The following is a 26,607-nucleotide window of genomic DNA, read 5'->3' on the forward strand; positions in this document are numbered from 1 at the left end:
GGACTCTGTCAATAGGACAAAATGGCAACATACTGATTCAAACCATCACATAGACCCCCCAAGAGCAAAACTAGCTTAAAACCCACCAACATTGATACATTTTTCAGTCTCTTAGATCATAAGGGATTTGATGTTCCTGCCAGTAGAGCCATGAGGAAAGTCTCCCAAATACTCCAAGTGTTACATTCTTTCATAGCTAATGATCTGCCACCATTGCTGCACTGTATGTATGATACATCTATCTGTCACCATGGCTTCTACTTTCACAAGATGCCACCCTGGTTGGAAGACACCTTTGTGAGGCTGAAGATCAGGAGTGGACAATTATAAGTCTTATAGCAACTAGAGATGAACTGTCCACCAGCCAGCCCCATAAGGGGGTTCTAATCCAAATGGTGACCTTTCATGGTGTACTTGTCATATAGGTGCAGCTAGACTTGGGTTGAATAATTTCAGAAGAGACCATTCTGGAGGGGGGAGGCTTATCTCCTCAAATGGGTCACTTATAAAAGACTGGTAGTCACCTGGTTCCAATAACTCATGTCTTATAACTTGTTCTAGGTGAGGCTTCCATCCAAATGGGTCCATATCAGAGTTCTACTAGATTTTAATCATTTGGAAAGTCCCTTTTGCTTATAACACTATCTGCCCCATAACCAACATGCTATGAGTGTAGACTGAATCAATGGGACCTGGATTCAGCAGCAGTAGGTGACACAGATAGATAATCAGTAGCCCCATCAGACACTAGAAGGTCCCTGGGGGCAACACCTCAAGTCCATACAGATTTAGTATCATAGCACTCTGCTTGTGCTCACAGAACCTGTGCTTGAGAGAATAAAGGTGAGAGCTGAGAGCCAGGATGCAGGCAAGTTATTTGTCAGACAACTCTGGTCATAGGCATGGCTGCTATGTACTTGTTCTTTGATGGAAAGTCAGGTTACTTCAGTTTTGAGCCATAGTAGGGTCACAAGAAGACAGCATGGCTTTTTCATTCTCATTAACTATGTATAATCTTAACTCATCCAGAGCACCCTATCTGTTTGACCTGAGACTAAAAGAGAGTCTTTAGATCCACAGGTCTTTTCAAATGGTGCACACTGCCTCAGAGGCGAGCAGGAGGTGACCCTGGTGCACTTTGCAACCCACAGCTGGTTGTTGGAGGTCAGTAGTTTTTATTTTAGAGAAAAATGAGAATTGCTAGAAAAGTTGAGATATTCCAGGGGATCTCTATCCTGTACAGATAAGGAAAGATATAGACCATATATGCAAGTCATTCATAATCCACGCCTGTGTGCCTTCTGGTGTTTGTTGCTTTGCAGTTCACTACCTGAAAACAGGGACTGGACTGTAATAAAAATGGTTTTATGCCAGGGATGGGGGCGTACTGGCCCCGTTTTCACAGGCCTGTTACTGTTTAATGCAGGAGGCTCAGGCCCTTGGGTACCAATGCTAAGTAGCTTAAACGAGGACTGTGTAAATAAGGATAGGCTCAGATTTATTCAATTAGCTCCATTCCCTGGAGTTTTAGAATCTGTTTTACCTGCCCTTTCTCTGTGTCTCCCAAGCTGATGAACAGGAATGGATGAAATAATTCTCTCATGCTGTTCTCCCCCTTGGAAAGTGATTGACTTTCAAAGGTCGCTTTGTAGGTTCCTGCCTTAATTCTGCATTATCCTAACTAAACTCCTGGCTCCTCTAAATCCCTCTGTTCAGTTAGGGCTCAGTAAACCATGTGTTAAGTAAATGGAACAATCACAAAGCCTGCACTTCGTACTCTGGGGATAACTAGCTGCTACATGCTAGGCTCCAGACTCATTCTGCATTTTCCTTTCTGTTCCACTCCCATTTATCTCCACTGTCTGATACCAATTCCTCTCTAAACTCCAACCAGGACATTTCCTTTAGAAGTCTCTACATTCATTCCAGAATGTTCTCTTCTGCCTCCCTCTCCCGCCTTCTCTCCTGCCCTTCCTCCCTCCCTCCTTTCTCTAACTCCATTGTTTTCCTCTTATATTTCTCAGGTGGCTGTAGTAGGACTGACATATCAGAGAATTTAATCATCTAGCATGGGCTAGAGCTGTATTCAAATGAGCTTATTGAATAAATAGAAATGTTGGCCTATGCAATAAAATGCTGGCAGCCTTCAGAGAAATTTGGTTTTAGAGTGTGGCTCCTAAATGAATAATATAATTCATATAATATATAATACATACAATTATAATTATATATTACATATAATCATATGTATATACAAACTCAAAATACATTATATTACTCCCACCACTCCCCCCCTTTCTGGAGTTCTTTCTAATATAAGACATTCATTTAGAATGACACAGGTCAGTATTGATGGGAATTTGCCCATATGGAGTGGAGAGAGGGCATCTGGTATATGCAGGCCCCGAGCCAAGTCCTTGGCTTTTCACCTCAATGGTCAAAGCACAAAGCTGCTCATTCTGGGAGGGTGGGGATGCCTCTGGGTATAACACAATCTGTGTGAATGCGAATTTTCTTTGAACATCAAAAATTAATATGGACAAATAAGAATACGGAGAAACACAGTTGTAACCAAACAGAGATGAGAGAAAGCAATTAAAAAGACTACTCTTGTCCAACATGAAGAACTATAGAGTGCTCCAGAGAGTAGCCTCTCTTCTGCAAAGCTCAGCTGTGGATTAGATTTCTGGGCACTCTGGGAAGGCATGGGTCTGACCCCCTAATGACAGAAGTTTCAGTGAGTCCAGCTGAACTTAGCGCCATGTGTGAGTCATTGCTGTCTTCTGAGTTTTGCTGTCCTAAACACGAAAATTTCTCCTTCTAAAAAGCAAAGTGGATATATTCAGTTCTCTGTTGATTATCTACTGGAAATATTCATTTAAATGAGCTCTGAATTGGTACCCAGTTTCCCCCAACAAACATACAATTTTTGCATGTTACAATATAATTATTTTAACCTTCACTTGTTTAGTCACCTGGTTGGGGTCCTACATTACAGTAGCCACCGGAAGCCAACAGTATCACACTACAACTGTATGGCCTAAATCCTAGATCCCCAACCGAGACTGTCATCACTTCCTTGTGGTGACCTTGGCATGTTCCCTTGGGTCTTGGTTTCCCTAAGAGGAAAACAACACCTAGCAAGCTTTGAATAAAGATTGGGTATGTGCAATTTTGTGGTGCACTGGAAGTCGATGAGCTTTTCCATGACTGAACACTTACCTCTGACATCATGATATTTTAGAAAGAATGAACCAGTCACCTGCATGAGGAATTATTGAATAAAGGAATTTTCTCAAAAAAAACCCCAAACAAACCACTAGCTACAATAACAACTAATTGATCAATGAAAAAAGTTGTGAAGCCATGATGATTAGCACTGACAATTCAAAGTGACAGGATAGAGAAATACCTAGGAGACACACCACTTGGCACAGCTGTGAGAGATTCCCTGGATTGAGTTAGCCTCTGGAGATGGCTATAAAAGATTATCTGGGTTAGGTCAAGAGAGATGGGAAGATCCATCTTGTGGCCTATGGGGACACCACTATGTGGTGTGGATCCTGGACTGAACCAATAGGAAAATCAAACTAAACAGCAGAATGGCCTGCCTTCCACCTGCCTCCCAACTCCTGCCATGATGGACTGTACCCAGGAACTGTGAGCCAAAAAATGCCTTTTCCCCTGAGTTGCATTTGTCGGGGCATGACTTTGAGAAAAGAGATGGACACACGGATACTATCTGTAGCTATACTTCATAGTTAATATGACCCAGAGCTCTGAAGAACATGGACCAAGATCTGTTGCGAGAAAGAACTGGAGACAGAATCCAAACTTAGGTTCTGGATCCCAGGACCTTAACTCAGGGAATGCTGCCCTCTAATGGCGACCCCACACTGATCTTACTTGGGAAGTATTAGCAAACTATTTTGTCTGATTTCTTCCTCAAGAGAGATTCTCAAATGTTTTGCCATTTGGCTATCATGCTAGTTATTTTTGGTATATTTAACTTTCCTCTATTCCCTTTGATATTGAGAATTAGTGTTCACTCTCAAGAAAAGTCAGAGTGTGCGTTTTCTTTTCAGCAGCAGGGAAGGACTGAAGACGAGCAGAGACCCTGTGATTAAGGATCATGCCAGGAAGGGCTCCCTGTCCACATGATCTCTCTAATTGCTTCCTTCTGATTAAAATGCCCTTTAACACAGCCACCCAGGTTTGGCTCTAGCCATGTCTTTTGTCAGAATGCAAACACTCTGGGGATAGTTAAATGACTGTGGTAAAGACAGCCTGGCAGCAGCTTCTCTTCCCTCCCCTCATCTGATTTTCCTGTAATAAATTGATTTGTGAATAGACTCTAGCTGGGTACTGACTGAACGCTGGAGTCTTGGGAAAGCTTTGACATTGGGATGAATGTAAAAGAGAGGAAATGAAAGGAATATATTGGCTGTGCTCAGGGGTAAATGAGACTCTGCATTACTCATTAATAAAGAGGTGCTGTATAGATTCTTTCCCAGGGGGCATCTTTGGCAATAGCAGACTTGAAGTGAGTTTGAGTTCACGCTCATGTCATAAGGGGACAGTAGAAATGCTGGTGAGAAGCAGGGTCCTTCCCTTGAATTTGACTAGCTCAGTGAAGAGGATGGTTAACCACCTGGCTGTGCGAACAGAAGCTCAGAAGTCATTCTGGTCAACATCTCTTTCAGCTTTTCCCAAATCTGGGTGGTTGCCCTAAATATCACAGCCTGGGACATCTCTTTGAACTCTAGTCTTCATCACAGCCTAAACCCAGCTTCTCATCCTCTGCCCTTCTACAGGTTCTCCTTGTTGTGTCTCAAACCCTGGGGCAAGTGGCAGAGGTGCCTATTTAACACAACAAACAGACCTAGCTGATGGGTTCTCCCAGCATCCTCCGGTCCCTACATGTTACAGGGCATGGCTGGCATACCTCATGCTCTACCCTTAACTCTCCAGCCCAGTGCCTTCAGTGGTTATTCCCTAGAAAATCCAGCTGTCTTGGTTACCTGCTCTCTTTTGGTCTACCCTTTACCCTCCTGACCTGGCTGGTCTGGTTCTTCCCCCTCTCCTCCCCTGTCTCGTCACAAGGCTCAGAGTCTTGTCCACTCTGGACTTTCCCATGTGTCTGTTGTATATAGTTTTGTGCTGCCCACCTTTGTTCTGGGAAGTGGCTGCACTACCAGCTCCCACCTGGCTTCCTTTGAATCCACTGATAAAAGACACACACACAGTTGTTCACTTTTAACTTGCCTTCTTGGGACAATTGCTGGGCACTACTATCTCCCACCTAGAAAATGTGCCCTTATTATTACTCTTAGCTTTGTACCTCCCACCTGTCATAACTTAGTTGGTCAGTGGCATCTAGTCTGTGCTAAATGCCCCTGACCACCCACTTATAGGAGCAGCCTGAATGAGATCTCACATGGCTGGTCAATGTTTCTTCTTTAGATGCATCACAAACTCTTTGTCTCTCTTCCCTTGCATCTCTCTGCTTGCCCCAGGGACCCAGAAGTCCTGCTTATACTTTTAGCTCAGCAATTGACCCACGGATTTCTTTACTGACAGATCAAGAACCAATTGGGGAACAGGACCTTAATATCAAAAACTGCCCCTACAGATGTCTCTGCCTCTGTCTATATTCTCTTCCTTTTATCTACAATAAACTTTCTCTTCTACAATACCTAGCAGCAGTCTCTGTCTTTCCTTTTTCTTTTTTCTTCCTTTTAAAAAAATCCACTGCTCATATTCACTCATCTAAACCAGATGGCCACCCTGTATCTACCTGATTGCATCGTCCCATCCACTCAACCCTATTCAAATTGGAGGATTCCTAAGCATCCTACTAAGCTGTGCATGACGACAGACTCTAACCAACTTCACCACACTATCCATCTATGAATGTGTTCTCCTCTTCTCTGTGTCTGACACATCTGTGCTCTTTATCCCAGCTCACACCTATAGCGGATTAGCATGTGGTTCCTCTCTTCACTGTGTCTTGTATCCACACCATTGCTACACACTACCTTAGTGCTGTTCTGAGTGCACATAGTCCCTGAGCTCAATTCTCCAAGTGGCTTACTTTGGTCAGTAAAATTAAATGAGATTCAAAGTCCAGAAGAAAGAAGCTTTGCATGACTCCTTTGTGCCCTTAAACCTCTCCCATCAAAAAGCATCATATGCTTTTTGGTCCAGGAAAAGGGACAAAGGACACAAGGATCTGAACTGCTCAGCTGAGCCCAGCACAGACCATATAAGCAAACCTCTGTGGACCCACAGGCCTACAGGAAATAGCCACTAGAATTTCAACATTTGGGGCATGATTCGTGATGTTGTAATAGCAAACAGATATACTAGACACAATAATTTGCATTTTCCTCTACTTCGGTTTCTATATGTGGGCTGATGTCATGTTGACTGGGACAAATAGGTGTCACAGTCCCCTTCCCTCCTCTGGGATTTTTCCAAATGAAGTAGGGGCTTTCTTGCCAATCTGATTAATCAAGTGGGTAAAATTAGGCACAGAGCTGTTCTTTCCTTTCACAGAAACTATCCCCAGCTAGGAAGGCAAAACAGTGGGGGCCATGCTTCAAGCTGAGAGCTGGCTGCCCACTTCCTCTGTAATTGTAGGTGAGGCCACAGTTGTCATAGGAGGCAGTGGGTTATTTTCTTCTCTTTCCTTTCTCTCTTTTTCTCTCTTTCTCTCTCTCTCTCTCTTTCTTTCTTAAAGGTCTTGCTTGTTTAAATGGAACTTCCTGTTCTTTTATCCCCAGTCTTTTGAATTTCCTTTTGAAAGGCTGGTGAATATTTTTGGCCATTCTATTTCCTCTACCAGATAAAACCAGTACTAAATAGATGCTAATTAAGTCATAGGGCCAACATACTGACAATTCAAAACAAAAGCCATGAGCTCTTGGGACTGTTACACCCTGTCCCCTACAAGTAGGGACTCTTGTCCCTGCACTTGTCATGCCCTCTTAAAGGGCACTCCGAAAGTGGAGATTTTTGTAGCCACAAATGTAGAGCAATTGTTTTTGTTTGGTTTGGCTTTTGAAAGTGTAGCAACAGGCTCGCTCCTGAGAACATGAATGAAGGTGTAAACCTGAAGAGCTAATAGCCATCACAGCTCGGTAATGAAAAGATGCATACATATCTGGAGTGATGTGGCTCTTCACCCTGAAAGAGAGTTTAAAAATAATTGGTTCAGTCTTGCTCTGACTTGTCCAGAATTCCAAAGCAGATACAGTGAGGAGAGTAATTTCACTCTTGAAGCTAAAACGCTCTGGATTAGTTTAAGGGTAAAGTTGGGTTGGGGAATAAGAACTTTGAATAATGAATTCTTTCTCCTCCTTTAAATCAGACACCAAAGTATCTTAAAGTGGTGTCTATTTGCAAGAGGACCATTCATTGCTATACTGTGCCTTAAAGACCATTGGTGGCCTTACTTAAACTGTCTTCAAGGGCACAGGAGAGAATGAGCTAGAGTCAATCTGTTTCCCTTCTTTCTGAAATGCTGCCATTTTACCAGAGTGGTTAGTGCTATTAAAAGTTACATGTATTCTGACATCTTCCTGTGCTATCTCCCATGGTAGGGCCTCCTGTCTTTGGATGTTGGGATAACTCTGTGGTCTTTTTGGTTATAAAGCAGAGGCTTTACCTGAGAATCTTTAGGTGTTGTATGGTAAGGCTGGGCAATGTGGCTCTTTCCTCCCTGGGAGGAATACCTGACTGCTGGGCTGATGGGCAGCAATGTCATCCTCTTTACTTGGCTTTGCTTGTGGCCAGATTGTGTTGGCTGTATTGATGGCTCCTTCAGGATTTGAAGGCAACCATGTTTGGGGTCGCAAGGGTGACAGTTAGTGAAAAGAATCTTTTGGACTTCTAGGTAGACTCTTGGGATGGCAACTTGAGGAGTCTGCAGGATCCCTCCAGCTTCCTCTGATGGGCATGTTCAAGGAGTCTTTTTGCTGAAGCAATGAGTGTGAGACCTCCCACTCACTACCTCTCTATCTTCTCAGAGTAGGAAAGGTGAACATACCAACAGAGGCTTGCTGGTCAAACTGGAGAAGGTTCCCCTGACTCTCAAAATTTTGATAGGTACTAGGGTGGATGTGGGGGCGGCTGTGCCTCTGCGTAGGGAGGTTCTATTCTTCCCACGAGGCTAGGAGGACCTATTTCTGGAAGCTTTCAGAAGACACTGTCCAAGTTGCTATTCTCTAGATCACAGGTTATTTCCTTGGTATTCAAATGCTATCCATCCCATGGCTTTCCTTTGTCTTTCTCCAAGTGGGAATTACCAGCAGGTTGTTGCATTTTCAGGGAGGAGCAGCTGGGAAGACTGAAGTGAGAAAAGGTGTCTTGAAATGTCAAAGGGAAGCTTATAATTCAGAGGAAGCAGGGAGAGCTCAATTTTCATCAGTGCCCTTGACATTTTGAAGATAATTTAGTCATGTGACTTTGGTATAGTGAACAGCATGTTAAGTCCATCTAGAATGGTAAGCTGACACCCACTTACCATCTACTTACTATTCCCAAACAAAAGACCTTCAAATATGTTGGTAAATTAAGAAACTCCAAAGCCACATAGCTAATCTCCTTGTGATGATTCTATTTGAAGAGAATCAAACTCGCACTAGGGTCGGGTCTCCTCATATCGTGTTTGTTTGCATGTGTTCATGCAAATATGCATGTGTTTAGTGCATTCTGGGGATTTTTGATGGGGAAAACAAAGTCCCTTTCTTTAACGTTTAAATAGTGAGGTGTGCTTACAAAGGTAACTGATGTGAACCATGCATAGCGACACACAGGAGTAATATAGACTCACAGCCACCCTGGGATACATCAGAAAGACCCTAAAAGACATCTTTAAAAAAAATAAAATGACCGCAAAAAGAAAACTCCAGGCCTTGTTAGGTGCCCTGTTTCTCTTGACGACTAGTGTTCTTTAGGATTTGCACATGCGGAGTTCCCGTTCCACAAATCCTTTCTCCTGCTTCAGTCAGGCTGATTCTGCCATGTGGCCACTTGACTCATAGGAATGTGGAAGTGAGCCGTGGCATTGGGGTGGTGCCAGTTCCCACCCATCCAGCCAATGGCCGCATCAAAGTCAGTTCTTGATGATTCACAGAGATGGAACTCTGGAATAGGTGCTAACACCGTCTCCCCTTGCCATCGGAAACTGGAGGGTGGATGTAGGCCCCGTGTGGGTTGTTTGTGGATGAGCATCAGCAGTTAACCACTCATTCTGAGATGCTCAGTAAATTCAGTGCCGCCATCTGGAACCCTCTGGAAGCCCATGTGGTGGACAGGACGGATTAATCATTCATGTTTTAGTACAATATAATTTTAATTTCATCAGTAGCACTCTTTAGCACCTTTTCAGAATATTATTTACTTCCTTGGCTTAATAATAGTGAATACTGAAAGTCAAAAAAACGTTTTTTATGACTTGACCTTATAATGCTTACGGTTCAGCACTGCCTGAAATGCTGTGGCTATGACTATGCTAGTTGTAGTTCTCTGGAGGACTACATGTTTCCATTGTGTTATAACCATAACTGCCTCACACTAAAGGGCCCCACACCAAAACACAACTCCTCCCCCCTTTTCTATCTCAGTGTTCTGTGTGCCTGTCCATTTTAAGCCCTTGTTTCCTTTTGTTTCATCTGATCACCATCAAACATCAAAGTCCAATAACTATGTAGCAAGAAGTAATAGGCTCTTAGGTTTATTCTGATCTACAAAGAGGGGGAATCTGGTGTTATGACATTGCCACAGCAGTATGATGATATTGACTCTGGGAACTTCATAATCTCTCCCTTTACTCTGACTCTTATTTGGTTAAAGGTCAAATGACGCGAGCAGGTATAGGAGCACTGTTTAAAGAGAGCTGCTGAGTTATCAACCAAAGTCAGCTCAATCCATACTTACAGAGAACTCTGAAATTATGCCGGGGTTTGCCATAAGTTTTAGAGTTAGGGGCTCAAACATGGTAGAACTTCACATGTCACAACAGGATGCATGAGGTGCCTTTCCTAAAGGGTGAAGGGAACACTTAATGAAGGTGGTGCTATCCTGCTTTTGAGACTGTGTCTTTTCTGGTTGCTAGTCTAGAGACTAATTTTACCTTCCCTGGAGAAAAATTGAAAAAAAAAAAAACCCAAAACCAACCATCTATTTTGATCATTGACAGATGAGCCTGTTATAACATTTCAGATCCTGAGCCTCCTGCTGGGATTTCCGGAGAGGCTGGTTCATCCTTTCTAAACAAACAAAAGGCTGGGCTGACGACTGAATTCTAGGTACTTTCCATGTGTGCACACACCCAAGGATTTTGTTACTCTTCTCCTTTAGAGGATTTCTCAGGTTCTAGGCAACAATTGTAACTGTGAGCTTTTCTAACCAGCCTCTTTGCTCCCCCCAAATAATAACTCTGAGACTTCTTATAAAATGCTTAGGCCAAAAGCTTTAGCTGTTTTCTACTAGCTCATAATTCAATTATCCTGTTTAAACTAGTCTAAGTCATACCACATGGCTACCTCTCCTTCAGTTTTGTGCTACATAGTGTCTTCCTTAGAGTTCCCTGTGAAACCTCCTGTGCCTGACTGTATCCCAGAAATCTTCTCTTTGTACCGCAACTTCCACCTCTATTTCCTGCCTAATCTAATAGGCAACAGCATTTTACTGACAGGTGATGCTTCCACACATTGCACACGAGATTCTTTCTACACCAATGATGTTATGAAGATCCAGAAAGCTTACATGGGCTCCTATGCTATAACCGCATCAAAATTCTCAGCCTGGGACTTAACCTTCTGCCATTTTAGCTTTAGGACAAGGCTTTGAAGATTGCAGCCATCATTCGACACAGGCATAGAGCTGCTAGTAGGAGGTTATTCAAGCCAATAGGATTTAAAATTCATTAACTGCTAGATATTGAACAATGTCTTAAATATTGGAACTGTGGTAGTAATAAGGGCACACAGGCCAAGGTGATAGTCACAGCACAGGACTCCCTGAAAAATTGGAGAGTCTTTGGATATAGTAGGGCTCTTGGGGTTGCTTGGAGGAAGGGCTCAAGCTGTCAAACAGATTAAGTTAGCTCTGCTTCCAGACTCACTGCTAACTTGGGGTGTGACCTTAGAACAGATCATTTCAGGCCATGTTGTTTACTTCTGAGCTGCCTCTATAAGAAAAGCATCAGAAAGCTATAGTGTTATAGCAAAAGTTAATTGAGATAACCACCATAGCTCCTATGAGGCCCCTTCCCTCTATGGAGCTGCTAGAGTCAAACTGAACAATAAGCCAGCATTTGCTGTCTCTCCTGCGTTCTCTACAAGATTGGCTCAGTGTGGGCTCATTATTCAGAAGAGTCACCAACTTTAACTCCCAGGTTTAAGAACCATGCAAATATCCTGGTGTTGTAAACACCAAGGACCTCAGCCCTTGGGAGTTAAAGGCAGATGTATAAGGGGTTTAGGGCCATCCTCCACTATATATCAAGTTTGAGGCCAGCCTGAGCTATAGATTCTGTGTCTAAAACACAACAAAAATCCAACAAACACACTCACCTTGTTGGGGAAGAAAACCACTGTAGTGGGTACTAAGTTACTCAGACTAGTGATTCACCAGTTCCATTGGACCAAGAAAGACCAGCTAGATTGGACCATATAGAGTGAACTGGACCTCAACCAACAGAAATGCAAGAGGGGGTCCAGGAAGGAGTGAAGATCTTAGTACCTTTGGGATGGTCTGCCTCTGAACATGACATTGTCATGACATGTCTGAGTTAGGGCCTCACCAGCCTCAGGGTGAGCATAAACGTACTTTCAGCTGACTGGCTAGAGCTTGGCAGCTGGCTCTCCACCAGTGAAATGGACCCTCCTGCTGAGCCTTAACAACCTGGTTAGAGCTGAGGAAGGAACTGGCTTTACCCCTCCTTAGAGACCTTCTAGATATTGTTTACAAAAAAGGCAAACCCAGAAGTAGCTCCAGCCTGTAAAATGCTTCAAGAAAGGTCGGTTTATTTGCTTTTACTGAACAATGGCATTTCTAACGCAGAAATGATGCAAAGGGCTTCCTACCTCCCCCAGCAACCTCCATGGGGCCCTCTAGGCTCCTCTTCTGCTTATTTTCTTCAAAGCTGTTGAAATCATTCCTTAGGACTTTACTATACCCTCTTAAATTTTGGGGAGGTTGAGTTATTTTATTGATAGTATGATTTGGTACCATTGAGTAATAGAATGAAGGATCATTGTCTTAATTTGTGAGCACTGACTTTCAAGGAATTAAAATACAAACACATCTCTTAGAATTCTTATTAGATCACACTCTGAGTATTTGCTTGTTGCCTATGCAGATTTTGGAAATGTGTGAAGCATAAAAAAATTAGATTATTCATAAAAACAAATTCAGATTAATTTTGACCCAGGTCAGTTTACTCTCTATTTAGACACCAAGTGGTGGTCCCATTCTAATCCCTGAGGTCACCAGTTGTGTGTGTGTGTGTGTGTGTGTGTGTGTGTGTGTGTGTGTGTGTGTGTGCGTGTGCGTGTGTGTGTGTGTGTGTGTGTAAGCAAAGGCTGCAGGACAATGGAGGTCTCTTGTTCCTCTGGAACTGTTCATCTTGATATTTTGAGACAGTGTCTCTCATTGGCCTGGAACTTTTCAAATATGCCAGGCTGGCCAGTGAGCCCCAAGGACACTCATCCACACCATGCTTGGCTTGTATTTTCTCAGCATCAGTTCTGACGGTTGAACTCTCAGTTGCTTACTATGCAAGTACTTTGATGGCTGATATAGCCAGGTATCACCATAGAGATGACAAACTCATTGGAGACTAATGAGTCACCACAGCACACCAGAGCTCAGAACTCCTGGATTAACTGGGATTCTCCTGCCTCAGTTTCTATGTAACTGGGTCTAGATGTGTCATCCCTGTGCCTAGCTCAAACATTCTAACCAATAACTTACTAAAACACTCACTGGAACTATGAGAAGCACTTATTGTGAAGTGTTTGTGGCTCAGTGGTTCTCAAATTAGAGTTCCACTAAACATCTCCAGTGGAGTCAGGTTTCTGTGTATTAATAAGCCTAGCATGCTTTTCTTAATTGGGTCAAAATCTGAGAACCACACCCCAAGGAGGAAAACAACTAAGTTATTAATTGCTGCCTTGTCGAAATCCCAGTATTAGTTTCTGATTCTCTCCCATCCGTGTTAGTAGTAGAACATCTACTTTGTACTTTGAAAACTGATTTGATCGCCTTACCTTACTTCATGGCCACCACTGCCCCCTACCGAGCCTAGTGTGGAGTATCAAGGACTATTGTTTTTGCTAACTAACAGAACTGGCACAAAGTGGTCTGAGCTCATGCCTAGGCTCTCTAGAATTGAATGGCTTCATGTAGGGAAGAAAGGAAGATGAATAAAGTTCTGCAGCTTTGGGTGTGTGAAAGGAAGGTCATACTTCATTTGGTAGTGCTCTCACGCTCTCACACAGGATTGTAAAACTGATTCTCCTGGGGATAATGGTAATGGGATGCTTGCTGTCAATGCAAACAAACAAACAAACAAACAAACAAACAAACAGCTCAATCTTCAGTTGTAACTTAAGAAAATTAAAAGGTTAGAACAAAGCCACAAAGAATGATAAAGAGGAAAATAGTGCCTTCTCTACATGATTTGTCAAGAAGACTGGACCAAGGAAATCTGTAGGGACAAGGAAAAGGCACCCAGGAGGAAACACAATTCCAGGGCCAGCTTCTTCATGAAGAGCTTGAGGAACCACACCGACCATGGCAGGACTCCTGCATCTCTCCATGTGATCCACTGACGAACAAGATTCTCTCCATCCTGCAGAGGAAGAAACTTGCTCTAGCATATTGCTCAGCTCTCTGGTTTCTCGTCTGGAATGTTTTGGTTTGGCTGGCAAGCTGTATTCTTATAACGAATAAGGAGTTCCAAGGCCAGAAGCTTGGAGAGGTGATTGATCTATACGGTTCCCTAGATTGTTGGAAAAGGTCAACTCTACATTAAAAACCAGGACAAACTTGTTAAGAATCGGGTGGTAGGATCTTCTTAAGAATGTTGAGGCTGGCCACACTGCATTCACTTGTCCCTACTTCCACATAGACCAAAGATCTGGTTGGGGACAGGCTTCTGGGTTCAGCTATGACATGCAGTATCCAGTCCATCGCTGTTTCTACCCCTCCTCAGGGTCTCCCCAACACGAGATAAACTTGTTACACTTAGTACAAGTGTAGAGTTTTATTTGCTTTAACAGCACTATAAATAATTAGCCTTTTATTGGCAACAAGCTCAATGTTCTATCAATAGAAGAGCCATCACTGACAGACAAATGCTTTGACATTGTTCCTAGGATGGTTGGTATTCAACTGAGAAAATAAAGGGCTGTCCTGTTCCCAATAGTGCTACACAATAAAAGTCAAGCTATAGGATTTTATTTTCACAAATGCCAGAAACAGGCAGAAAGGATGAACAGAAATACATATTGTTTCTGATGCAATCTACAGTTGTTGTACGCAGTTATCTTTAAACGTTATGACTCATCCACTGCTTGATGTTAGTTCTTACTTTCTTTGCCAGCTAGAGTATTTCTTAGGTTGTCATTTAAAGAATTCTAATGATCAGACATTGGTTGTGCCAGGCCTTCCAAAGCACGCTCGTAATGATCAGTGTGCATGGCTGGTTCTAGAACATTAGGCAGTTAAATAGCCATTTGTAGTTTATTGGTCTTGTTTCTTTCAGTGGGTGTCACCGTAATCAGCTGCTCCACATTTTGATCAACCTTTTGTGCAAGGTTAAATTCTTAGGGGCAACCTAATTAACCAAGGAACGACTCCACGGGGCTCATTTCTACTGTTTGAAAAAAATCAATAGTATACATTTTTATTAAAAAAGGTCCCTTTTTAAAGATGAAGTATATTTTGACTTTAATATCTGAAAAAGGTTTTCCTGCCCTCTTTTTAAAAAAAAATGGTGTAGGGAGATTGACAAAGGTCAGTCGTGTCTCGAAAGGGCTCATTATGAGGGGTGTGGAGGGTATACTAAAGACAGCAGCATTATTTCTCAGGGTACTGGTATTTAACTCAGGGGCTTATGTGTAAAGAGCAGACACTCTACCACTGAGCCACACTCCCAGTCCTAGAGAATACTACTTATGAAAATGAAAAAATAATTTAAATAACATTGTACAAATTCTTCTGGCACTTAATACATCATAGGAGTTCCTTGATACAATTAAATGTATTTACAATTGAGAGCTGGATTCTATCCCAAACACAAGATTACAATTATCTAATCATGCCTCTATTGATATCATGATTACCTAATTTATAGAAACACATTCCCAAGTGATTTTCACCCATTCTTCTCTTGCTAGATGTATTCTTTCTCTTTAAGTTTAGGCAGGTCTAATTTCCCTTCCTCTTCCTTCAATACAGAACCATGCCTTGAAAAGCATTACCATTCTGGTTATAGGTGATCATTTAGAAGCTGACGCCCTTCCCAATTTGGGGCGGGGGCAATCAAAGTTTTCACTGATATCTGGAGAAGCAGGTGCCCTTTCTGTTTGACCACATGCTATCAGATGATGTCCAGCAGAGCTTACACATGTGTGACCACAGAGGAGCACCAAGTGAAGTTGACGTGAAAGAAGCAGAACACATGGATGCTGAAACCCATTTCTCCCAGGTGTGTAACATATTCTCCATGGTGTATGCGTGTGTGTGTGTGTGTGTGTGTGTGTGTGTGTGTGTGCACGTGTGTCTGTATATGTGTGTCTCTGGATGCATCTGTGCATGAACTCATGCATGTAAAGGCCAGAGGCAGCTGTTGGGCATCTTCCTTTATCCCTCTCTACATTATATTCTCCAGACAGGGTCCTTCACTGAACCCAAACACACTGATTGTCTCAGCCAACTGGCCAATGAGATCCAAGGATTCACTTGTCTCTTCTTTCCTGCCTAGTGATTCAGTGTTAGGGTCATAGATGTGTGTGAGCAAGTCAGGCTTTTTTATGTAGCTGCTGGGGATCTGAACTCAGGTCCTCATGCTTTCATTGTAGATGCTCTACCCACTGAGATATCTCTCCCAACCCCAAACCTTCCCTTTAAAACCAGTGTCAAATATGTTTCTACACCAGTAGCCAAGAGTCATCATTAATGCCGGAAATTAAGTGCAGTAAAAAAGAAATGGAAATGTTTAGCTTGTAGAAGAGGCAACGAGAGGGGGATGAGAACCATTTTCCTACATTTAAACAGTTATTTTAGGGAATTCTAGTAGTATCCTTCTCTTGAATAGCTTAGCCTGGAGTTAGGCTTTAATTTAGAGGCAGGTAGATTTTACAGATGCTTTCCACACTGTAGGATATACATGGCTTGCCACAGTCAGGTACCTTATGAGTGGGGCTCGGTCACTAGTTCTCAAGTAACTAAAGCATAAATAGTGAAGGGAAGGGATTCGTATCAGAAAATGAAGTTCCCCTAACTTGCGTACAGATTCCTTAATAAGTCTAGGGTATTGACATCTCTAAGAGAAAAGAGATCGCTAAGAGGGAGACTGGGCGGAAGAAACTGGAGAGTTTCTGACCACTGAAGAAGTAGGTGTGTAGGTGTGTGTGTGTGTGTGTGTGTGTGTGTGTGTGTGTATTTTATGAGGCTGGGTGTATTTGAATGAAAATGGCTGCATAGGCCCATAAGGAGAGGCACTATTAGAAGGTGTGGCCTTGTTGGAGTAGGTGTGGCCTTGTTGGAGGAAGTATGTCACTAGGAGTAGGCTTTGTGGTTTTAAATGTTAAAGTCAGACCCAGTGTTACTCTCTCTTCCTCTAGCTGCTGATCCAGATATAAAACTCTTCTCTTCTTCTCCAGCACTATGTCTCCTGCACACTGCTATGCTTCGTGCCATGGCAATAATGAACTAAACCTCTGAATGATAAGCCAGCCCCAGCTAAATGCTTTCCTTATAAAAGTTGCCATGGTCAGGGTGTCCCTTCACAGCAATAGATACCCTAACTAAGACACTGGGTCTCAGTATGTAGTCCATTCTAACCCAGAGCCTGTCATTCTCCTGCCTCAGCATTAAAATTTAATATAAATTATGAATTACAGATATTGTTAATGAAGGGGAAGCAGCACACGGCACTTTGTGATTATCTGTTATTGACATTGTTCCAGCTTCACTCTCTCTTCTCCACCGATTCCACACCAATGGTCCACGTGTCTGTGACCTTTGCTCTGTATTCCCAGCTCCACCTTCTTGAACTTCAGGGCTTTAGCTTGGAAATTTTCATTGGCCTGTCTTTGATTTTCCTAATTCTGTCTTTGACCTCAGTCTTATCTGATGGGTCTTAAGGTTAAATATCCAATTATTTCTATTGTACGTCTAGAATTTATAAATTTTTATGTAAAGTCTAACTCCATGTTAAGACTTTTTCTTTTATTTTTTTTCTGATTTTGTAGTGAACTTTTTCTGAACATGCACATTGTATGTTCTTGCCTTTTCCTGTTTTGGCAGCTTGGTTGGAGGACTAACAACCTCAATCCTGTATGTATTCGTATGTACAGTTTTCCCTGCCTAAATTCAGTCTCTCTCTTTTGTCAGCTATCTGAAAGATAATATGTTTATTACAAAACACGCACTCTAGTGGCATTTTGAATAAGAGACAGGGAGTATTCATTGTCTTTTCAGACTACCCTTGTCTCACACATTCTCAGAACTCAGAAATGCTTTTTGGGAAAAATGAGTCGGGCTTCTGATCTGTCCTGGATAGTTTCATGTCAGCCTGACATGAGATAGAGCCATTTAGGAACTGGGAACCTCAATTGAGAAAGCGGTCAAATGAACGGAAATGTTTCTTCTCTCTCTTTCTACACATTTCCCCTAGGTTCTGCGATGCAGTTTGATTTCACGGCTTCTCAGCCACATGTGTCTAATTAGGAGGCCCAGGATGGTGCTACGCATTGCTGATGATCTATCTGTATGCTTTCCCTCTTCTTTAATTTTAGCCCCAGGAAGTTTTAACTCCCATGATTCTTTCTTCTTCCCTGTGGCCTCTGCTTGCAACAGAATTAGTCCCAAGAGTTCCCTACACAGTAGAGACAAAAGAAACTCACAGAAAAATGCAGAGATGACAGGAACTGTTGATCCCAGTACAAGCATCCCAGGGGGAATACATCTTTTAGACGATGTCAGAAAATTGAAAAAACAAACAAAACAACAAACTGAAACCAAACCACAACAACAACAAAAAACCCGACAAGACAGATAAGGAGCCACCATTCCAAATACCTTCATTTTTCAGTTTCAGAACACAGTCCAGAAGAATTAAAATGACTTGACCAAGATTATTTATCTTTTAGGGATCCTAAGATAAGGCTGGAACATCCTGGTGTAAAAAATCCAGAAACCTCATCTTCTGTTTCAAAGCTCTTTCTAAAGTCCATGCTGGAGGCCCTCCTTGTCACCACTCCAAGCGAGGCTAAGGAGGGTTCCTTCACTGACAAATACTCCAGGAACCCTCATTTTCAACTCCCTGAAGCCAAGATGAGACCCACAAAACCTTATAACCATCAGGTGTGATGCTGGAGGCCTGAGTGTTGATGTTTGTACCAGATGCAAATATTTAAAAATAATTTTACATCATGTGGAAGTGTAAATGAATTATTTATTCTAGCTAACCCATATAAAAGACACAAAATCCTGGTATTTTTTTTTTTTTTTTTTTTTTTTTTTACAAGCTGTAAGCCCAGATAGGGCAGGTTGTGAGCTATTCTAACTTACATCCCAGTCATATGTCCCTTGTTACTTGCAGTTTGAGTCTCTCAGGGTTATTTCTTCTCCATCAGTCTGTCCTGGGGGAAACATTTCACTCAGGCTTGTGCTCCTGGTCCTTGCTGTTTAACGGAGACATCCTGTTCTCGACATCTTCCTCCGACTTCCTCTTCCTCCTCTTTCTCTCCTTGTGACCTCTACCTGTTAACTCCAGCCCAATGACTGAAACTCCTTCTCTCTATTCTCCCTAGTAATTGGCTGTAGCCACTTTTATTTAACCAATAGCCTTAAGATGGGGAGCAATGTTTACACAATAAAGGCTGGTGTGCAGGGGAATTTGCTTGTCTTGTGGCAACCAGATCTTGTGGTATAGACTTTAGCATTTGAATAGACAGCATCAAACCAACTCTCAACATGGAAGTTTGAGCAAAAGGGGCCTTTCTAATCAAGCCTTGGGACTGTTGTTGTAGTCTCCAGTCATGAGTGAGTCACTGGTACCCGCTGGGAGACACAGTGCATAAGGTACAATCCCAAAGAAGGCTTAATGATTTACAAAGACAACACTGTACACTAACAAGAACAGGAATTCTAATTGAAATCTAACAATAGCAAGAAAAAGAAGTTCAGAGAAAGGTAAAATTAACTCTCCAGAGGTGGCCAGACAGCATTTCTGACAAATATTTCACAGTCAGAAAAGCCCAGATTTCTGTTAAAAATTTTCCATTTGTGTGAACATTTTCACGATGGGTGATCTTGACCCTCTGGTGTAATGTTACAATAAGCTGACATGGGCAGAGGGGTGTGTCACTGGCTTTCTATTGCTTGTGTAAGCTGACTGTAGTACTTGCATAAGATTCAACAGAGAATGTTCTATAGGCATCATGAGAACTGCATATGGAATGGAAACACACACACACAAACATGCACACATTTATTCACCCCAGAAATTTACCAGGCAGTGTAAATGTAGTAGGACATTCTCGAATAAAAATCACAATGGCAGGGAAATAGCTGTTAAATTAAAAAAGAAAAAAAAAAAGACATGTTCCTATATTTTAAGCTTAATTCAAGACTACTAAATTTACATACTGTTAATCAAGCATGTAAGTAGTAACATTTATAAAGATCTTTTATATAGTTAAGTTTCTTTTTCTTAATCAACACTTAATGCAAATGTATGTGGTAGTTAATAAAACTTGATTACTTCCTGTAAGCACTTATTGACTCTATAGAAGTATCTTCTGGATGAGAAGAAATTGATAGGATATTTGCAGTCTCAGTTGTTGATGTTTATTGACTGATAACTAATTTTTGTGAAGATGTTAGAAAAGTTTAAAGTAGGACCGTTAATTTTTCAAACTTCTCTTATTATGAACAAAGGAAAGTATTTATGTAGCACATACTTCAAAGGTTATTATAATACCAAAATTTGGGAGAAGCCGGGGGGCCAAGAATATGGGATGGCTAAGTGAACTCTATACATACACATTTGAATATATAACATTGCACTAAATGGCCATGTTTGTTATATAACATTTATGGGAAATCATAGGTCATAAGTTTGCTTATATTTTGAATAGTTGGAAAGGAACCAATTATTTGCTTAATTGTCACTATGCTTCCATTTGAGTAGAAGCTCAAAAAGTTTATGTTATTGAGATCTTAAGCTCAGAAGAAATTATTTGAAAGTGTGAAATGACCAAGACTAACCTGAAGATGGGATTTTTTTGGGGGGGGGTCTGGAGAGCATTTTATTTATTTATTTATTTATTTATTTATTTATTTATATTTTAAAAGGTTTTCTTTTTTATTTTATTTTATTTTTTTAAATATTTTTATTACGTATTTTCCTCAATTACATTTCCAATGCTATCCCAAAAGTCCCCCATACCCTCCCCCCAACTCCCCTACCCACCCATTCCCACTCTTTGGCCCTGGCGTTCCCCTGTACTGGGGCATATAAAGTTTGCATGTCCAATGGGCCTCTCTTTCCAGTGATGGCCAGCTAGGCCATCTTTTGATACATATGCAGCTAGAGTCAAGAGCTCCGGGGTACTGGTTAGTTCATAATGTTGTTGCACCTACAGGGTTGCAGATCTCTTTAGCTCCTTGGGTACTTTCTCTAGCTCCTCCATTGGGGGCCCTGTGATCCATCCAATAGCTGATTGTGAGCAGAGGAATGGATAAAAAAAAAAAACTGTGGTACATTTGCACAATGGAGTGCGACTCAGCTATTAAAAGGAATGAATTTATGAAATTCCTAGGCAAATGGTTGGACCTGGAGGACATCATCCTGAGTGAGGTAACTCAATCACAAAAGAACTCAAATGATATGTACTCACTGATAAGTGGATATTAGCCCAGAAATTTAGTATACCCAAGATATAAGATACAATTTGCAAAACACATGAAACTGAAGAAGAATGAAGACCAAAGTGTGGACACTGTGCCCCTTCTTAGAATTGGAACCAATCACCCATGGAAGGAGTTACAGAGACAAAGTTTGGAGCTGAGTCAAAAGGATGGACCATCTAGAGACTGCCATATCCAGGGATCCATCCCATAATCAGCCTCCAAACGATGACACCATTGCATACACTAGCAAGAGTTTGCTGAAAGTACCCTGATATAGCTGTCTCTTGTGAGACTAGGCCGGGGCCTAGCAAACACATAACTGGAGAGCATTTTAAAATGAGCATTTTAAATCAGACCAGCTCGGGAAAGCATGTTGGACCCAGATATGGAAAGATTTGACAGATCCCAGCTTTATCTTACTGAAAATGAGAAGTTAATTTTGCACAGGGAGTTATTCTGTGGTCTTAGTATGGAGAAGAGAAATACAGAAGATTTTTCATCAATCGCTCTCCACCATAAAGCGATATGTGTGAGCACAACAAATGAAGCCTAAAGAGTACCAGATCCAGATTTTGCCTATCCATTTCCTTGAAGATCTTTGTGATGTGACCAGAGAGTATCAGAGGGGAAGAAAGAGGTTTTCAGATTGACCAGATAGAGGATAGAGTAGATAACTAGAAACAAACAGATATACTATAGATAGATAGATAGATAGATAGATAGATAGATAGATAGATAGATAGATAGATAGATTGATAGGTAGATAGATGGTCTTCAAAAACCTTAAACACCTACAGTATATCACATTTTAAGATGTTTTATTAACATAAGGCTTTTCATAACAGTGAGATATATCTACTCTTGGCACCATCTCTATTCTACTTCAAAGAAGATGATGAACTTCAAAGAACCTCCTATGGAGTTTGTTCAAATGTGGCAAAGCTGTTACTAGACAAGAAACAGCCCTTGCCTTGACTGCAGATAGCATGTTGTCTAAGCTGGACAAATTGGACAGAGAGAAGTCAATTGCTGAGCTTTGTAAGGACAAGGAAGGCAAGTCCTTCATAATTCCTACTTAACAGAAAAGTCTGCCATATCCTGAGGCAGACCGCTGAAGACAGATGCTGAATGGCCGTCCAGGTGGCCAGCGGTTGCTGTATTTCTATAGTTTTGGAAACTGCTTGCTCAGCACTTCCTGTTTGCTCAGGTAATATTTATCCTTCCCAGGTCTCTGATGGGATTGAAGACTAGATAGTTATAGTCTCACAATTAAGCTTGAGTTGTTTAGAATTTTAAAAAAATGTTTTAAAGACTAAGAAGATGTTTTTAGGTTGTTAATGCAAATCATGATAAAAATTATATAGGTAAAGAGCTCTGGACTCAACAAGAGAGGATAGATGGTAGAGCACTTTCTCCAAAGTTTCTAAATACAAATGGATTGAACATTGTGAATGTAATTTTTACATGATTTTCATTGTTCTTATTGTAAGTAGTTTATTCATGTTAGAGAAAGAGTCTTTTATGGACTAAAAGAGGGAGATGTAGGGATAATCTCTTGTGTACTGTATAGAAGCATCACCTGTCAATAAAAAGCTAATGGCCAGTAAACTGAGGCAAGAGTGGAAGGTGGGACATCTGGCAGAGAGAGAGGAACTGTGGGAGATAGACATGGGGAGAGATTCCCTGCTCAAAGATGTCGGACCTAGGAAACCGAGGAGAAGTCACTGGCCATGTGGCAGACATAGATTAATATAAATAGGTTAAGGTAAGCTACAAGCTAGTCAGAAAACAAATCTAGCTTATGATGTAGACACTTATTCACAAATAATAAGCCTCCAAGTTGTTATTCAGGAACTGGGGTATCTGTGCAAAAGCCTTGGTGACAATAGTCTATGGTGTAAAAACAGAATTGTTTTCTTTGCAAACTGACTAACTCTTATGGAGATCTGATCCTTTGTTCACTCTCTGGACTCATTTCAAGGCAGTGTAGCAAAGTGCTTGAAATTGAGTTGGGTTTAGATGTAAGTTTATTAGCAGAGTAATTGACATCACAAAATATTTTTTTTTTCTAACCTATGAGACAGGAGTGATGCTTGCAATAACCTTCTAGGATTGATTTGAATCAGGCTCCATTTGTAACTAGCTATGTCAAGGGTTTAGTCTTTCTTGCTTCAGCCACGCTGAAGATGGGTATGACCGTGGGAAATGCTTCCCTCTCATATTCTCTGAGAAGGAATGTGATTTGCTGCAATCTCATGAGTGAAAAGACAGAGAAGAATCCTTTGTGTGTCCCTAATCCCTATGCTGGAGTAAGAGAAAGGGCCTCTGTCTTAGGCACTGTTCTCCTTCTGTGAAGAGTCACTATGACTGTCTTAGTAAGCGTTCTATTTCCATGAAGTGACACAAAGATAAAGGAAACTCTTACAAAGAAAACACTGGATTGGCTGGCTGACAGTTTCACAGGTTTAGTTCATTATCATCATGGCAGGGAACATGGTGCCATGCAGGCAGACGTGGTGCTGGAGAAGTAGCTGAGAGTTCTGCATCTGGATCCACAGGCAGCAGGGAAGAGACTGGGCCTGGCTTGGGCTTCTGAATCTTCAAAGCCCACTGCTAGTGACCCACTTCCTCTAACAAGGCCACACCTCCTAATCCTTCTCAAGTAGTGCAATTTCCCAATGACTAAGCATTCAAATATAGGAGCCTACAGGGCCATTCTTATTCAACCAATTTATTGGTTCATTCAAATAAAACGACTGAGGCAACTCTTACAAAAGAAAGCATTTAACTGGGTACTTGCTTACAGTTTCAGAGGTTTAGTTTATTATCATAGTAGGGAATATGGCAGCAACCATGGTGCTAAAGTAAAGAGATGGGAGCTAAGGCTACAGGCTGAAGGTTAGATATAGATAGATAGATAGATAGATAGATAGATAGATAGATAGATAGATGATAGATAGATGATAGAGAGATAGATAGATGATAGATAGATAGATAGATAGATAGATGATAGATAGATAGATAGATAGATAGATAGATAGATGATAGATAGATAGATAGATGATAGATAGATGATAGAGAGATAGATAGATGATAGATAAATGATACACACACACACACATATATATATATATATATAAGATAGATAGATGATAGATAGATGAGAGATGAGAGATGACAGATAGATGACAGATAGAGAGATAGATAGTTGATAGAGATAAAGAGGTAGAGATAGAGGGAGGGAGAGAGAGAAAGAGAGAGAGGTAGAGATAGAGGGAGGGAGGGAGGGAGAGAGAGAAAGAGAGAGAGAGAAAGAGAGAGAGAGAGAAAGAGAGAGAGAGAGACACAGACAGACAGACAGACAGACAGACAGATAGACAGACTTGGCCTGGCACGGGCTTTTGAAAACCTCAGAGCCCACCCCAGCAACACACTTCTTCAAATAAAAGCACACTTCCTAATCTTTCTAATCTTCAAACAATTCCATCCCTTAGTGACTAAAGCATTCAAATCTATGAGCTATGGGTACCATTTTTTTGCAGACCTCTACAGCATCTTTGGCTGGTGTCGAGGTGGGAAGCTGAGTATGCTTAGTTTCTTCCATCTGGTTCCACAGAGGAGGGATGTACTCTGCACTTTACTGAAGGTCCCTAAAAACCTCAGGATTTAGGAAACTCAGTTCTCCATGGACAGAAATGTTCGGGAATCTCAATGTGGTCATATTCTCTGATCTAGCTACCATCAATAAAACTGCTGGTTTAGACATCTCTCTGCCTGTTTCATTGCTTTCACATAGACAGAAGCATTACTGTCTCCTTTCTCTAAACCCCCAACAGTTGTCATTGTCCCTGTTCAGGCAGTGGTGCATTCTGGCCCGGACATCTGTGAAGACACTGCTGCTGAAGATGTCAATGCATGTGCATTGCACAAGGCTAAATGCTTCTGTTTCTCTGGAGGCTTCTGTCACCTTTATAGGTGATTCAGGCCAGATTTTCAAATTGACTTTTTCAGTGATACATTTGTCTAGTTTCTGTGTGGAGTGTCCAGACTGGGACTCCTGAAGTGAGATAGTGTCTCCACAGGTTTAAGCTGTGGCAAAGGAGTGGCTCTCCATGGAAGAAGCGTGAAATATCAATATCTGACCATTGCTGAGAGGAATGTCAGTAGAAGGCTGTGCTGGGAAGGTGTTCAGAAGGCATTATATTGTCTTGTTATTTTTGGAGACAGAATCTTCCTACATAGTGCAAGCTTTTATTAAATCCACCATCCCCTTGCCTCTCTGTCTTTCAAGTGTTTAGATTACAGATGTATACCACTGCATCTGGTAAAAACCACTCTGGAAATCAGTTTGATGGTTCATCAGAAAATTGGACATAGTACTACCTGAGGACCCAGCTATACCACTCTTGGGCATATACCCAAAAGATGCTCCAACATATAGCAAGAACATATGCTCTACTATGTTCATAGCAGCCTGATAACCAGAACCTCGAAAGAACCCAGCTGTCTTTCAACAGAGGGATGGATACAGAAAATGTGGTACATTTACACAATGGAGTACTACTCAGCTATTAAAAAACAATGAATTCATGAAATTCTTAGGCAAATGGATGGAGTTAGAAAATATCATCCTGAGTGCTGTAACCCAGTCCCAAAAGAACACACCTGGTATGCACTCACTGATAAGTGGATATTAGCCCCAAAGCTCAGAATACCCAAGATACAATTCACAGACCAAATGAAGCTCAAGAAGAAGGAAGACCAAAGTGTGGATACTTCGGTCCTTCTTAGGAGGGGCAAGAAAATACTCAAGGGAGGAAATACAGAGACAAAGTGTGGAGCAAAGACTGAAGGAAAGGCCATCCAGAGATTGACCCTCCAGGGGATCCATCTCATATACAGATACCAAATCTGGACACTATTGTGGATGCCAACAAGTGCTTGCTGACAGGAGCCTGATATAACTGTCACCTGAGAGGCTCTGCCAGAGCCTGGCAAATACAGAGGTGGATACACGCAGCCAACCATTGGACTGAGCATGGGGTCCTCAATGGAGGAGTTAGAGAAAAGACTGAAGGAGCTGAAGGGGTTTGTGTACTGGCTGGTTTTGTGTGTCAACTTGACACAGCTGGAGTTATCACAGAGAAAGGAGCTTCAGTTGAGGAAATGCCTCCATGAGATCCAACTGTAAGGCATTTTCTCAATTAGTGATCAAGGGAGAAAGGCCCCTTGTGGGTGGGACCATCCCTGGGCTGGTAGTCTTTGTTCTGTAAGAGAGCAGGCTGAGCAAGCCAGGGGAAGCAAGCCAGTAAAGAACATCCCTCCATGGCTTCTGCATCAGCTCCTGCTTTGTGACCTGCTCGAGTTCCAGTCCTGACTTCCTGGGTGATGAACAACAGTATGGAAGTGTAAGTCGAATAAACCCTTTCCTCCCCAACTTGCTTCTTG

General features: G+C 41.7%; 1 protein-coding gene across 1 annotated transcript in view; it reads right to left on the bottom strand.

Annotated features, from left to right (window-relative positions):
* Plekhg7 (pleckstrin homology and RhoGEF domain containing G7) overlaps positions 1-26,607 on the bottom strand; it is an 80,207-nt gene that overhangs the window by 44,129 nt on the left and 9,471 nt on the right. Inside the window, 3 exon segments of the mRNA XM_085842579.1 lie at positions 693-763; positions 766-828; positions 7,737-8,112. Coding sequence (XP_085698705.1) covers positions 693-763; positions 766-828; positions 7,737-8,112 — 510 coding nt within the window.

The sequence above is a fragment of the Mus caroli genome, unplaced genomic scaffold (assembly GCF_978045245.1).
Source record: "Mus caroli unplaced genomic scaffold, Mus_caroli_1 scaffold_9, whole genome shotgun sequence".
NCBI classification, from domain to species: Eukaryota; Metazoa; Chordata; class Mammalia; order Rodentia; family Muridae; genus Mus; species Mus caroli.